The sequence below is a fragment of the Lampetra planeri genome, chromosome 4 (genome assembly GCF_965212315.1).
Source record: "Lampetra planeri chromosome 4, kcLamPlan1.2.h2, whole genome shotgun sequence".
Taxonomy (NCBI): domain Eukaryota; kingdom Metazoa; phylum Chordata; class Hyperoartia; order Petromyzontiformes; family Petromyzontidae; genus Lampetra; species Lampetra planeri.
The window spans coordinates 29,458,871-29,474,335 of record NC_136110.1 but is presented as its reverse complement, the minus strand read 5'-3'; the positions used below and the strand labels follow the sequence as shown (position 1 = coordinate 29,474,335).

Here is a 15,465-nt window from a genome sequence, read left to right as displayed (position 1 = left end):
TGGGACGCGTACCCTAACGTAGTGGCACGATTTTCTTTTTTACTTTAAAACAAAAGGAACCCTCTCCTGCAGCAAGGGTGGATGGAGGGGGAGCATTTTCAGCGAAACGAAATTGTCTGTGGCACTTTGGAGTTTCCCTTCTTAAAATTTTCACGAGGCTGCTGCGATCGGGGAGGATGGGGGTTACGGCGGTGGTGGTGGCGACGAGCCAAGGAAATATTTGTTAAAGCTCGACGAAAGCAGCCAAAACATTGCCGGGCGATGCAATCTGTGGTCAGATTTCTCGCGTGAAAGTGTCTGCCACTGCCACTGCTGCTGTGAGGAGGACAGCAAGCCTCTCACTCTCTCTCTCTCTCTGGCCTGTCAGTGGAGATTATCCCGGGTGCCTTGACGTGTGTTCAGTTCTGCAGCAGGCTGGTGGGCTCAAGGGTGTTACAGGGGTCATGACCTACGTACAAACGACTGGAGTTTTTATTTATTTAATTCTGAAGTTAGCCCCACAAAAAAGAACACCCCCCCCCGCCCGCCCGCCCACCCTGAACCAAGAAAAAAAGTTGTACGAAAGAGCAACGCGGTGGTGGCATGTGGTGCTGGTGTGAAGCCACTGTGACCAACAGAGGCAACCCGGCCCCGGAATGACAGATGGATTCCCGACGGTCAGCCTCTGACATGAGTACTTAAAAAGTCAAAAGTGAGGGAGCAGCCCTGAAATTTCTCGTATTTATGTGAGTGCCCGGATGAAGCTAGTGCGGTGCCTGTAGCATATGTTATAAAGGGCCCCTAAATATAATTTTAAAAAAACACGTAAATATTGAAACGCAATTTTTTTACTTGCGTAGTAAAGTTATTGGATTTTTGAATTTGCTTACAGCCAGATGATACGACAAATCGTTAAACCTTAAACACCCAGTCGTTCATAAAAGTTGAAGGCAGTATAGTACTGTAGTAATTGAGCAAGTGCAGAATCACTGAACCGTAATTGATAGCTTAAAAGCATTTAGGCCCTTGAAAGTTCGGGGGCCCGTAGCATATGTAGCTACTTTTGCTACTAGGATAATCCGGCACTGAAGTACGTACGTACGTTTAACTTCTTTCACGCCGTGCTAATCGGAGGAGCCTCCGCTCGAGCGAAAATACTCACCCCTCTGGCGGGTATCTTAGCCTACTCTTCCACGCTGGCACAATGTCTTGGAAGCTATGGGAGCACCCACACTTTCACCCCACCGCAGGCGACCTGCTGCGGTGCGGTGCATTTACACATTGACGGGTGGACAACCTGAACCATTTTTTCGACTGCCAGGAGGCAGAGGTCGCAATCGGGTACCCGATACCCGTACCCTACCCGATACCCAGCTACCCGTACCCGGCCGGGTACGGGTACGGGTACCCATTTGTGACCCTGGTGCGGCCGGGTATGCGTACGGGTAAGGAATCCAAACCCGTTTGCGACCTCTGCCGGGAGGTCGAAACGGTGACCTCTGCATTCGGGACACGTAGCGCCCAAACATGTGCCACACTTCAACCCGCATTCTAAACTTCTGACCGCACACGCGGGATAAGTCATTATGTACCCCTCCTATGTGCCCATTAGGTAGACTCTAATCGACTCGGCGCACTGAATAAGTGTGTTTATATGTTTAGTTGTGTTTTTCCAATAGTCTGAACTAGACCTCCATGGAATTTTGGCATTTCAAAATAAACAAGTGATTAATGCTCTACCTCCAGTCGAAGGAGGATTTCGACGGCGATGTGAATGTAATGTGTGTGCTAATGCCCACGCTCATTGCGATTTCTTTCCAACAGCCGTCATCTGCCCGAACCTGCAAATAGAAAAGAAGAAGGAGCCGGGAGAGTTTACACAAGTCCCAGGTAAGTTGTGTTCAACCCATTTCAGTTTTCAAGAGGGAAACTCGGCCATGCCGTGCACATTAAATGATTTATGACGGCTCTGTGAATGTTACGGACAGAACAGCTTGTGTTGAGTACAGCAGACGCGACGTCTCACATTGCCCAATGGAAATTATGAGCCTATAGAAAACCATCATCAGGGCTAAGACAACAACAACAAAACGTTTGCAAGGCTTTTTTTTAGCCCAGAGTCGTGGTCCTAGGACACCCGTCACGATTTGTGTCCCCATCCCAACATTGCTGGCTACATAGCACGCACTCGTGTGTGTCTGTGTGCGCGCGTGTGTGCGTGTGTGTGCTTACGCGCGCGTTTATTAAACTCTATCGTAGCAACCGTACAGTCACGCGTGCCTGTGTTGCTTCTGCCAACGAAGTGTACCAGAGCGAATGTTTCTGTGGGAACTGCCCGAATAAAAAAAATATATATATATATGTGCAATTTGTTAACGTACGAAGGAGTGTATTAATTTGTTGACCTGCACAGGATAACGTTTGAGGTTACGATCTATATTTTAAATTCTCTTGAGAATGGACTTGCTCTTCTCAAAACGAGGCGTCCTTTTTAAAATCCTTTATATTAAGTTCACTTGCTTGCTTGCTTGCGTGCTTACGACCGTGCAAATCTTTCGGTCGTTTTTTAACCCACTTCCCGTGATACAATCGAGCTGACATTTTGCACACAGACTCGTTGTGCGTGACAATTTCTTATCGTGAAAATTGTTTTCCAAAATTTTACACTTCTTAGGTAAATTATTTTTATATTTAATTACCAATTGCTTAATGGTGGCAGACAATCATCTGACCCATAGGTGGCAGCCATCTCAAGCCAGAGGACGAGAGGACTCTAGCCGCCCGTTTCAAAGACCAATGTGAGCTGGGTTGTGGCCCATTGAACACGCATATAAAGGATTTATAGTGAAAAACTTTGTTTTTACGGGTTAATTTTATTTGATTTCGAACCCCGGCAAATCGATGGGATTAGCTTCACTCGTGGAAGATGATTGGGAGAAAAAAATATGTTGACTGCGTTTAGAGAAAATGTGTTTTTGGCAGAATGTGCCAACACTTATTTAAAAAAAAACCTTCATTCCTCCTAAATATCTCCCTATCAAAATTCTCAGCTCACACAAACGTGGAGGATTCATGAAATTGCAGTGCGACAGGAGGATTGGTAAAAATATGCAACCTTCATTTTCGTGTTAGCCCTGACACGGGCGCCAAGGTCACGCTGCCTGTTCTTTATTTTCACAGATAATATCCTCGCAGCCTGTCAATGTGAAATGAAATGTTTATTGAATGCATAACTACACTCATGAGATGCAGTATAACATTCGAGAGGAGACACTTATTGAAGGTATGCTCAGATCCACACCTGTTCGCCGTACTTTATTTTTTTTCTTTCCGAAAAAAAGTTACGCCGGTCCACTTATGCAGCGCACGTGTGCAGGTGTGCAGGCGTAGGAGGGGTGGCAGCAGCTTGCCAAGGGCTTTCATCCAGCAGTGACCAAGGCTCATGACGGTGATGAGCACAGTGCTGGTCGTGTCATGGGCAGACTTAATAACACGTGCCAGTTATTAACCTAGGGAAACCTCGTGGAGTTTTAAATATACTTTGTTCCTGCTGCATTGGGATTTTTGGCCAATACCATTCGTGAGTGGTTGCCGTGATATTGAAGGAGTCTGCAGTGACCAGAGGAAGCCCATGCAGATGAGGGGCCGACACTCAACACTCCCATCTCTTGGCCACCTCGGAGCCCATAACTTACAACACCTGGAATGCTTTGATAGTCATCGTAGTAGTAACCAGGCCCAAAAACCCTGCTTAGCTTCCTCCATCTCCACGATGGATGACCTCTCGAAATCTTTTTTTGAAAAACTACAAAGATTTTTTATTTTACCAGGTAATAACCCAGCGAGCTATTGAGCTTCATTTTCAGAAGCGACCTGGCCACAAACGAGAGCGCAACAAAGTGGCTTGTCGCGCGTAAATTTATGGCAGCCAAATACCCTCAACGCACCTCCGATGAATGCGGTTGACTACGTACGGTGCGGAAAGAAATTCAACGCAAGCAGCGTTTTAGGTAATGATCCTTCTTCACTGCATGAAATGTCATGACTTAGACACTTTTTTGGTATTAATTGTTATTGCCGAAAGTGCTGAGTTTTGTGTTGTTGTTATAATCGCAAGAGATATGAATTAGTCTTTCCCAGAAGATGCCCTGTGATGATATGCATGTGGCCAATAGTAGCAAGGCCTTGCCGGATTGTCCACACGGTTGGTTAGCCTTGAAACGTGCCATGAATCTGTACGCCATCATCTTCGTGAAACAATTTATATACACTCGGCAGGAGACTAATAGGCGTGTAATTCTTCAGGTCAGTAGTTACCCCTTTTTTAAATATTATAAGAATGATTGAGGTATCATTCCCTGATGAAGGCATTTCATTTCATTTTTTTAGTTTTTCATTTCATTTCATTTTCCCCTCCGTTGGTGGTGTCAATGACTGCATGCATATATTTTTTAAATCATCATATAAAATTGGGTTTTTCAAATTAAGTTGGTAGAGTTTTCAGCCCTCGGAATGAAACTATAATTTTGACTGGCAGGCGCCGACCGTGCAGGAGGACACGCGAGAGAGTGTGCCCCCTCAACTATGGGTTCAAAGAGGTCAATTAAACTATAAACCATGTTTTATTTCACCAGGTCAGGCACATTGAGCAAAATAGCTAGTTTTCAGAAGCGACCTCGCTATCACAAATGATGGCTCAACGAAGTGGCTGATCGTGTGGAAATGTATAGTGGCCAAATACTCTGAAGCACGTGATGTTGATTCTAAATGTGAAGGGAAAAACCGGTGGACCCGGAGAAAAATCCACGCGACCACGGGGAGAACATGCACACTTCAAATATAAAGGCCTCGGGCGACGGGATCGAACCCATGTCCTCCTGGAAACAAGGCGAGGTAGTTAATATCTCGCCACCATGGCAAGAATGTCAGTGGTTTTGTGAATTCTGTTTCCCTAGGCAATTCTCTAACACAGGTGTTCAATGACCTCCGATAGTTCTGAGCGGATTTAGTGTCTCATGACACGACACCAAAAGGTGGATTAAAATTCACGTGGGGAGCGGCAGTGCAACAGTTAGCGCGTTGCGCTACGAACCCGATGAGCTGAGTTCGATTCCCGGCTCACGGCCAACACCAGTGACGAGTGTTTGAATCGGTCCTGGGCAGGTCGACTCAGCTTCAAATGAGGACCTTGTTTGATGTGTAAACATCGTCACTGGGGAGACAAAGGTGGCCGCGCGTGGTTGCTGGTCACCCACCCCCTGTGTGCCGTGCCGGCCTTCACAGGTGCTACTCGCTAACATCGCTGTTAAGGCTAGACGGGAGATCTTTGTCTTTGTCTGTTTCCCAAGTCGTTTTTTTTTAACACCGGTGTGCAATGATCTCCGACAGATCTGAGTGGATTCATTGCCATGTGGCGCGACACCAATGCTAGAATTAGAATCAAACAAGGCAACAAGGGCAAACAATTAAGAAGCCGAATGTTACGTGAATATACACAATATTTCAGTTGTGCTTAAAATTGCTGAGTGCCCCTGATGTATATAGTATAGCGTTTCTGTTTGTCTTGGTTGGCGGACAAGTATGCAATGTTGACAATTGCCGGGGGAGAGATACGCATCTTCCCCTAGAAATGTACAATTAGCCAGGCAAAGATATGGATCCCCCCCCCCACCATCACATTCACGAGGCATCAATCAGCGCATGGGATAATCTACGCATTTCTCGCAGATTGCAGTCGTCCTCCATATTTACCATCAACGCCTCCGTCAATTTGCAGACTGTTTGTAATTGCAGAGCGCTCCTTGATTTGTGAGCGCGCCAGTCGGCAGTTATATCGCCTCTCTGTCTCTCCCGTCCACGCAAGGTGTATGCACATTTGCTGGGATGTGCATTAAACATCCCGTCAAATGAAGTTACCTTTCGATTTAAAGCTTTCGTGACTGCAGGGATTCATCTTCTTGGTTCTTTCGGTAAAGTCACGTAGAAGGGAAATTATAAAATAAATAAAATAAAACATAATAAAATACAATTCTCACGGCGTTTCGTGAAAATATACGCTGCCAAGCTTGGTGGTGTTCATTCAAACGCTGTCTTTCCGACAGACCTGCTCTTCACCTGAGGATGGCTGCTTGCGTTGTGGCCGAAACGTCGTGATAATTGTATTTTATTATGTTTTATTTTATTTTATTATTACCTGTTTTAATACCCCCAAAAATATTATTGGCATGAACACAAGCAGTGATGCTCGTCAACCTATGCTTGGCGAAGTTGGAATATGGCATCGATCGTGAGTTGATTCGGGAATTACCGGCGTATCGACGGCGGTGCACCGGTGCAGCATAACACACTCGATCCTCATAAACATCTAAACTTGAATCAGCAAATCTGTTTAGCAGTCTTACTTGACCCTGCCGCCAAGTTTGACGCGATTCAGAGGTCAACATTGACCGTTGATTTGGCTCCCGCTGAATCGAAGAACCGTCCGACCAGGTCGAGGGCACGAGGAGTCCAATCTTCGCCTTTGGAACACGGAGCCGGCCAATCGTCATCAGGCTGGGTGCAGCTATACGGCAACAGACTGTGAAACTTCATTTTCAGCCGCTCATGGAACACTCGTCTTCCGACTGCTTCGACACCACGGGAACTGATTTTGACGCACCTCGCAAAATGTTCTGACCGGGGTTGCGAATCGCGGGAAAATATTAAATTATTGAGATTTTTTTTTTTCACCGTGCACCGATCAATCGCCGATACGTTCATATACGGAATTAAACAAAGGGGAGTTCATTTCAGTTGCAGTTATGGAAGCAGCGGTCTGGTGAAAACGCTTTAGTTTGCTCCACTTTAAAATTAAGGAAACCTCTTTGCGTGAGTGACCTTAAATGAAGCCGTATGACTGCTGATGAGGCCCAAGCATGTCAAAACCATTTCAAGAGTTTGGCTTGTTTCAGAAATATTCTGCTGGTTGGCATAAGTCGAAGGGGCCAATGTGCTGATACGCCGATCAACATTTTGTAAGTGTTGTGCAGATACAGAACGCAGACTGTCGTCTTTATGTATTTTATTTACGTGACCGCTGCCCGACAGCGCACAGTGAATTTCGGTGACCGATTCTTACACTGCCACTTGTTGCTTGTGACCGACCAAAACCACATCGGAAAGGGGGAAACAAAAACACACACAACACTTTCCCACTTCTTTAATTGGAATATCGAGTGCCGCATTCGTTTTTTTTTTTGTTACGAAAGGCAAGCACCCACAAATATGAAGCGGCTGACCATTTTTCATGAAAAGCCCCCAAATGTTTAAACTCTGGTAAAACGGACCGTGGCTTCGCCGGCCTAAATGGCCGCGCGCTCGCTCGCTTTGATTCGACCTTTCCTGACCCTCGTGTCTCGCCGCTCGGTAGCCAATTTGAAGGGGGCGGGCTCAGTCAAGGGGATGAAGCGACGATAATTTGAGCCACATTTGCGTTCGAGCGGAGGTGTCTTGAAACGCAACGAGTGCCGAAATGCCCAAACACATCGACTGCCGTAATCGCGTCTACGCACGACTTCTACGGGCTGTGTAGCCTGCAGAGATTCGTGCTTTGGAAAGCCTTAAACTGCCCGTTTGGTTCTGAATTCATGAATCTCACTGCAAACCTGAGTTTTAAATATATTATTTATGCAATGCACACATGTTTTTTTTTATAATCTAATTACATTTTATTGCTACAAAACTAAAACGGATTTTTCTTTTACCTAATATATCCAATTATCATGCTAAAGCACGCTGCCACTCTTATGCATTCATGGCATGATTTGAACAGAAAGAGGCAAAAAGCGTGTGCCATTACGGATTTTTCTGCACGTAACCACAGAGCTTCAAAGAAGTTCACGCTCACCAGCCTAGCACTGCAAACCAGCCGTGTCCCACTCAGTGCCGATAATAACGCTATATATATGTGTGTGTGTGCGCCGTGCCTATGACAAATTCGCCCAGAATGCAGTTGATCCTATCAGACCTCGAAAGTTAAGCAAGGGTGAGCTTGGATCGTGCCTGAGATGGGTGACCACCAAGCATGAAGCAGGTGTCACGGGGATCGCGTGAAGTGGAGTGCAGTGCAGTATCCCCTCGTTCTTCGCGAGGGAGTTGGTTGTGAATAGCACCTTTCATGGATAATGATATCGGCCTATAAAAAAAATTGATAACCTGAAATATATACATCAATAAGCTCTTTAATATGTGACAATTATCATAATAGCAAGTAACTTTGTCTCATCACTTTATCTCCCATCACTTTATCTCATTACTTTCTTTCTCTCTCGATGCGGTCGTGCAGAGCTCCAGATTGGACGGTCAACATCATTAATGTTTGTGTGTTGAACGTCTTTCGCACCGTACGTAGCCAACCGTGCTAATTGGAGGTGTGAGGGGAAGGACGACACATTTAACACGAAAATAAGTTCCGAAGAAACTCGTTTTAAATCTAGGTATAAAAGTGCATAGCCCCAGTGGCTTCTTAATATCGGACGGAAGAGCGTTCCAGACGGCCTCAGAAGCGCATCTGAAAGCGCGCGATGCGGCGACCGTCCTTGTTCAATGGCCAGCCACAATACGTTGAGCGATCCCAACCCCTCAGTGTCCGGTCACCCGTCAGTCTGAGCAGAGGAATGGGGGTTGAGAACAAACCAACGGGTGATATTATCCAGTGTTGGGGGATCAAAACCCAACAGACAATTTCACCCCGAGTGTCTGTGGTCAAATGTTTGTAAATACAGACCGGACCAATGTCAGTGTGAATGAAACTGGGCAGTAGGGCAAATGTCATTGATCCACATTTGTCCTTTGAGGCGGGGTTGGGGGGAAAAGAAGGGGGAATGGTTCTTGGAATTGGAGGATACGAAAGGCTGCCACCACGAGGTGCTGAGTGAAGCGCACTTCGACAAGACACCAGAAAGTAAATTTAAAGCCCCCCACCCCCTCCCCCCCCCGGTTATTTTTGCCTCAATACGATACTCAAACTGTAATGCCTGTGGCGCTGAGCGCCTCCCATTTTATTTTTGAGTCGGATCGCAATCCGCAGGCGTCAGGGGGAAAAAAAAGACATACGGAATGCCTCCGAAATTAGACATCTCGGAGCAAGTCGAGAGCAGGCCTGCTCTCCACCAAAATGAGCCATCAACTTGAACACAGATGCAAATGCCATTCCATCCAACATTAGCACCAAACGTCACTTATCACTCCGTGGGTTTACACGACTGCACCGGCTAGCTCTCGGAAGTGTGTTTGAGGCTCGTGCGTTACGCACTCCTCCTGTCGAAAACTTTCCCTTCGGTTTCTGGACAAGTTCCCGGGCAGGCGGGGAGCGAATCGCAGGAGCACATCGTGTGCTGAAATACTCCCGCAGAACAACCTGAAAACGCGCACAGAAAAGCTATCGAAATGACCGCAAACTGTTAGGTTATGTTTTTTTCTTGTTGGGTCGTGTGTATGGCATGAATGCATGCTTTATTTAGGAGTATTGAGGGTAAATTTAATGTTGGACTTCATACTCTTAGGTTGTTTCGGTAAAGTCACGTAGGTAAAAATACTTAATAAAAATAATATCAATAATAATAGAAATAAAAAATAAAAATGATAAATCACGACGTTTCGGAGGCAACACAAGTCTCCTTGTGTTGCCTCATGTGTTGCCTCCAAAACGTCGTGATTTATTATTTTTATTATTATTTCTATTATTTTTATTATTTATTTTTACCTACGTGACTTTACCGACAAAACCTAAGAGTATGAATCCTTGCAGTCACGAAAGCTTCAAATCTAGAATGAATGTTGGACATTGACCAAGCGTTTCAGGTCCTGGTCTTTTTTTGTTTGAATGGACTACTAGTTGGAATTGCTTCGGCTGCAAGATTTATGGCACTCTGCCTACGACAACGAGAAGAGAATGGCAAATATGTCATTTGCTGTTATTTTTGTGTTGGCCCCTTGCCCTAATAGAGACACGTAATAGTTGGCAACCTCCACATGCGAGGAGAGATCACGCACACCAGTGTATCTTACAAAGTTCCAACTTCAAGCACAATGAATGGGTTCTTACAAAGTGTGAGATGCTTCATTTCTCTGTGACAATAACCATTATAACTTGAGACAGGCTTGTGTTTTCACACGTTTGAATGCTTTGAAATTTTACGCGGTACCAATTTGGTGGTGCACGTTGAAAGTGTAATCTCTGTGTTGGGAATTTGGCATATTGATGAATGCTTTCGAGTATTTGCCTTGAAGGCTATAAAAAAATACGAGTCAGTTTCAAGGCAACTAAATTATAGCCACAGAATCCGACGACCATAACATTTAACAGAAGCATAATCTGGGCTGTCGCAGTGTGTAACACATCCTCGATTGTTCTTGTAATTCCGTTTCCTTGAAATCGACTTTAGCAAATTGTCATGTTATTTTACGGCAATATTAGAATACTTTCTAAGTAGGGATTTTATGATCATTTATCCCAAGAACAATGCTCTCCGACTCGCTCGTGAAGCATAACAAATAGGCCTGTGACGTCAATTCCTGCGCTAAAGACGACGCGTCTAATAGGACTGATTGTACGCCACGTGTGCCCAATTTCGGGCGGATGCTGCGCTTAATGCTGCGATTGAGAAAACGGAGTAAACATGCAAATGAGACGTGACAAATGATAACAATTCATTGTTGAGTTCAACCGTGACCCCGCATCGGGGCATTTAATTTCATTTCACGTGGGGATGTTGAGTAAAGCTTAAAGGTGCGGTCCTAAAATGTCTTGCTCATGCCACTTGCCGGTAGAAAGGCCTCCACTAGATGGAGCTCAAGAGAAGCCCTCTGGAGCGTATTTGACCTGCCCTCCCCTGGCTGCTGGCCAACCAATTTTGGAAGAGGAGGGAGTACCCACACTTTACCCCACCACATTTGACCTGCAGATCGATTGTGCTGTTCCCATGGGTACTGTCGGGTGGACAAGGGCACGGTGATTAATGAAACGTAACCGTTGTTTCAACTGTCACGCCAGCAGATCAAATCCAGTGTGCCAACCATTACACCACGACAGCATCCCTTGTGGGGTGCCACGATGGAGAGATGTTAACTACCTCCCCTGGTATACAGGAGGTCGTGGGTTCGATCCCGACCCTGCGTTTGCATGTTCTCCCCGCGGTTCGTGTGGATTTTTATTCGGGTCTTCCATATCCCCCCCCCCCCCCCGCATTTAGAATCAACATCAACGTGCATTTCGAGTATTTGGCTGCTATACATTTACACGCGATCGGCCACTTTCGCTGAGCTATCATCACCCGTGGCCACGTCGCTTCTGAAAACGAGCTACATAGCTCGGTGTGCCTTACCTGATAAACAAAAAATAGTTTAACCCGAACAAAGGAGGCAGTGTCGTTGTGCGTTGTGGTCATCCGTGGTGGTGGTGGCGGCGGCGGTGGTGGTGACGTCGTTGTCTGTGACGCAGGCTTTGACCTCATGGAGCGGTTTGAGCTGCTGGACCAATCGGCCCTCAAGGAAACTCGGGGCCCGAAGGGACACACGTCGCTGCGCCTTGGGAGTGTGCCGCTCGTCCAGCTTACCGAGTAAGCCGCCCGCACTTCTTTCTTTTCCTCCTGAGCGCTCGCGGTTATCCTCGTAGCGGCGGCGATGCCGGCGGTTTTGGGCCTAAACCGTCAGACAAAGACGGTGGTCACCGCATCGCCGCGCGCTTTCGGATGCGCTTTTGCTGGCCGTCTGGAACGCTCTTCCTTCCGATGTGAGGAAGCCACTGGGAAGCTATGCACTTTTCTGGATTGTTAAACTAATTTCTTGAGAACTGACTGTTGTATTTAGTTTGCTGTCCTTCCCCCACACCTCCGATTAGCATGGTTGGCTTCGTACAGTGCGAAAGAAGTTCAACATAAATCTTGACTTAAAGCTTTCGTGACTGCAGGAATTCATATTGTTGGGTCTTTTGGTAAAGTCACGTAGATAGGTTCAAAGAAAATGACAAAAAAATAACAAAAAACTACGACGTTTCAATCGACGTTTCAATCGCAACGCCTGTGTTTCGATCGCAACGTCATTGTTTTTTGTTATTTTTTTGTTATTTTTTTTGAAGCTATCTACGTGACTTCACCGAAAGACCCAATAATATGAAGTTCAACATACACGCATATATGTGGTGGCGGTGGGTATAGAGCACGCAGGGAGGAGGAGGGGGGGGGGAAGTTACGCCTCCGCTGAAGTTTCATATATCTCTTCTCTCTTTCTTTCGTATGGCATTTCAAGAGTAACTGACAAAACATTAGAACTGTGCGTTGACTTTGGTAATCCATTTGATGGCATCGGGAGTCTCTCTCTTGATTTAAAGCGTATGTACCTCCTGTGGGTTTAGCGAATAATGGGGAGAGTGGCAGGGCTACGTGACGACACAGATAGCGGTTCATCACCCGTGCACAATTAGGGGCGATTCTTTTTCCACCCTCCGTTTCGATCACTGCTAAGCGCAGCCCATTTTATTCTAAGCAGGATAAAGCCAGCGCTATCTCTATCCTGCGTCGGGCCTTCGATGAGTTCATGTTTTGTATGACGACACGGGTTCACGGTTCACCACGAATGAAAAATGTCAGGTTTGTGGTTCACCAAGGGAAGGTTAAAGTGTCTCTGCCGTGTCGTACCTGAAGCGTTCTGCGTTCGGACGGCGCGTCGTGCTTCACCGTGAATCTGACATCGTTCGCACAATCAACTTCGCAGAGATTTTCCGCCAATACAGCGGCAACTATGAGATGTACTCGCTGGCCCACAAAAAAAAGTCAGGACACATAGGGTGATTCTATTTATTTTAGTAAATCACGTACGGTGATTTCCTTTAATTTGACAAATGTTCAAACTGGATTCCAATAACATTAAGCATGCGTGAATTCTGTGTTTAAAAAAATGTGAGACTTTGTTCTTAAGATTACAGCTGTCTTCTTCAAACCACATAAAAAAATCGAACTGAAATTGGTCGTCTTGCAATTTTTTATTCCATATTTAAATATCATCTGAAAAAGGAAGAAGAAGCATACATATTAATAATGGTAATGGATAAAATATAAACTTAAATATTAAACTATAAAAACTTGTTAATGCCAGCATTAAAATAAATGAAATAGCCCTGTGTCCCGGATATTGCACCACCCTCTATATAGTGCGATATAGGTCCGTGATAAAAGTGTCATCCGTGTTCCAAACTAAGTCCATTTTGTGATCATATTTTTATTTCCTAAGTAATATATGTATGAAATCGTAAACTCAATAGGTAAAGTTCGAAATAAATACCGATGATCCATTGAATCTTCGCTTCGCAAAATTGTCTCTGGAGTAACTGTGAGGAGTTGTCACAGCTCTTGCAATGATTTCCCGTGTAAATTGTAGCATGCGCGTTAGAGGCATTATGCATTGTAAGGTTGCAATCATTAGTCGAATCACAGTTGAGTCAACTGAACTTGGTGAACTTTTAAGCAGTCTCACTTCTGCTGCGAGTAAAGCAGTGCACAGACAATTGCGATCACAATGTGAAAATACAATTACAGAGTTATGGGAGATTGATATCGCGATAATGGCCAAAACATGAAATCTGATCTCGTACAGTATTGTGCAATAAAAAAAACCCCCTCCATCGCAGAAACCCTCAAATTTCCCATCTGTTCAAGGGCGTTGACGTTTCCCCCTCACCCCCCCCTGGTCAGTCCGTGCATCTTGGGAGCTTGCTGTGAACGTGCCAGACTGAGAACAGCAGACATTACATCACCGTAGCACTCTTTGTGGGGGTGGTTTGAAGCATCTGCACAGGGGGGCAGGGGCGTTGGTGGTGGTGGTGGTGTGTGTGGGAGGAAGGCGTGGGGGACCTTTACAGAGTGCTAGGTAGACTGTGAAGAAGGCTGCCAGTTCTCAGAGTCAAATGTTCCACTCGCACGCCTCCTGGGTAATGAAAAAAATGTTTGTGGTGGCAGACACATTGCTCCTCGAGTGAACAACGGTCTTCAGGCATAACCCGACGAAAAAGAGAGCCATTCACAATGTATTATTTTTGATTCGGTGCAGGTAAATCCAATAAGAATGAAAACAATGCTACGTTGTCAACGGAAGTAACAGGTCTGAAAAATGGATTTGCCGCACTGCAACTGTGTAATCAAGAGAGGAATGGACCGTGAATCACCAAACTTTGAAGCATTTATTTATTTTTCCAAGTGAATAGTCACGATGCAGGGGACTGTGAGTCATAAACGCAGTGCGACTTTAAAGAGTGCCCGCTGATGAGTTGAGCGAAACATATGCATCCACAACGTGCAATGTGTAATATTATAATAATAGAAAACAACTTACAGCCCTCTTCGTCAATCCACTGCTGGATGAAGCCCTCCCCATGCAGTGTCCGGTCATGGTAGTCGTTTGACCGTATTTCCCAGTGCTGGTCAGTGTGTATTGGTGAAGAGGAGGGGGGAGGAGGAGGGGGGAGGACGGGGAGTGTGGGATTAGTTTAGGACTAAACGAGGACTACTTCGTATGTTATTTAATAATAATATTATTTGCAGCCAGAGCCAGAAATCGAACTCACCGGGTTCACAGAGCAGTCCTCCAATGCCCCTCCCCCGAAATGTAATGCATAACACACACACACCAATGTAGAATACAAAGACAAAGACCCCCACCGTCTAGCCTTAACAGGCTGTTGGGGCAAGTGCTGTTAGCGGGCACCTGTGAAGGCCGGCACAGCAGACGAGGGGGTGGATGGCCAGCACCAAGCCCGGCCGCCTTTGTCTCCCTGGTGGCGATATTTACATGCCGCACCGGGTACTCAATTGAGGCTGAGTCGACCGAGGGGAGGCCCAGAACGAGTTCAAATAATCGTCACCGTTGTTGGCCGTGAGCGAAAATTGAACTCGGGTCTCCGGGTTCGTAGCGCAGCGCAGCGCTAACCGCTGCACAACTACTCACAACCGCCCACAGGCTACAATTGCACTGTCACGCGCAGTCTCTGCGTGTGTACAATTTCGGGTGCGATGTGCGAGAATGGTAGCACACTTGTCCTCCCTTCCGAAGCGCGTCAAGAGATGTTTCGCGTTCACAGAACCGAAGGCTTAACGACTCCTGTGGATTTGCCGTGAGGAGTCCTGCTGTGCGGTGAGGATGAGGCTGTCCGTCGAAGAGCCGCACCAATGTTCATCTTCTTTCGTACGGCTGGTGTAGATGGAGCGCAACGACTACAATTTCACATTCAGGCTGTCAAGCCAGACAACCGCGTCAGGAGCATTGGCGGGATGTCTCGTGTCGTGTTTGTCGATCGGGCATTACAGGAGAGGTTTTTTTTCATATCCATTTGTGGAAGCGGTTTATGGTGGACCATGAGCTTCGTGGAAGATCAAACCCAGAGGGACATTTTGCGTTGGGTCTTTCGCAAGGTTGAATTGTGTGCGCACGATTGACTGGGACGCAAGCCTCTCCGCA

The 15,465-nt window shown here is 46.1% G+C and overlaps 1 protein-coding gene across 2 annotated transcripts in view; it reads left to right on the top strand.

Annotated features, from left to right (window-relative positions):
* The window catches only part of COL22A1 (collagen type XXII alpha 1 chain), a 167,115-nt gene that overhangs the window by 18,589 nt on the left and 133,061 nt on the right, over window positions 1-15,465 (top strand). For both annotated transcript variants that reach the window (XM_078593716.1, XM_078593715.1), the window contains 2 exons: window positions 1,804-1,869; window positions 11,459-11,576. In XM_078593716.1, coding sequence (XP_078449842.1) covers window positions 1,804-1,869; window positions 11,459-11,576 — 184 coding nt within the window. The remainder of the gene's footprint in view (window positions 1-1,803; window positions 1,870-11,458; window positions 11,577-15,465) is intronic.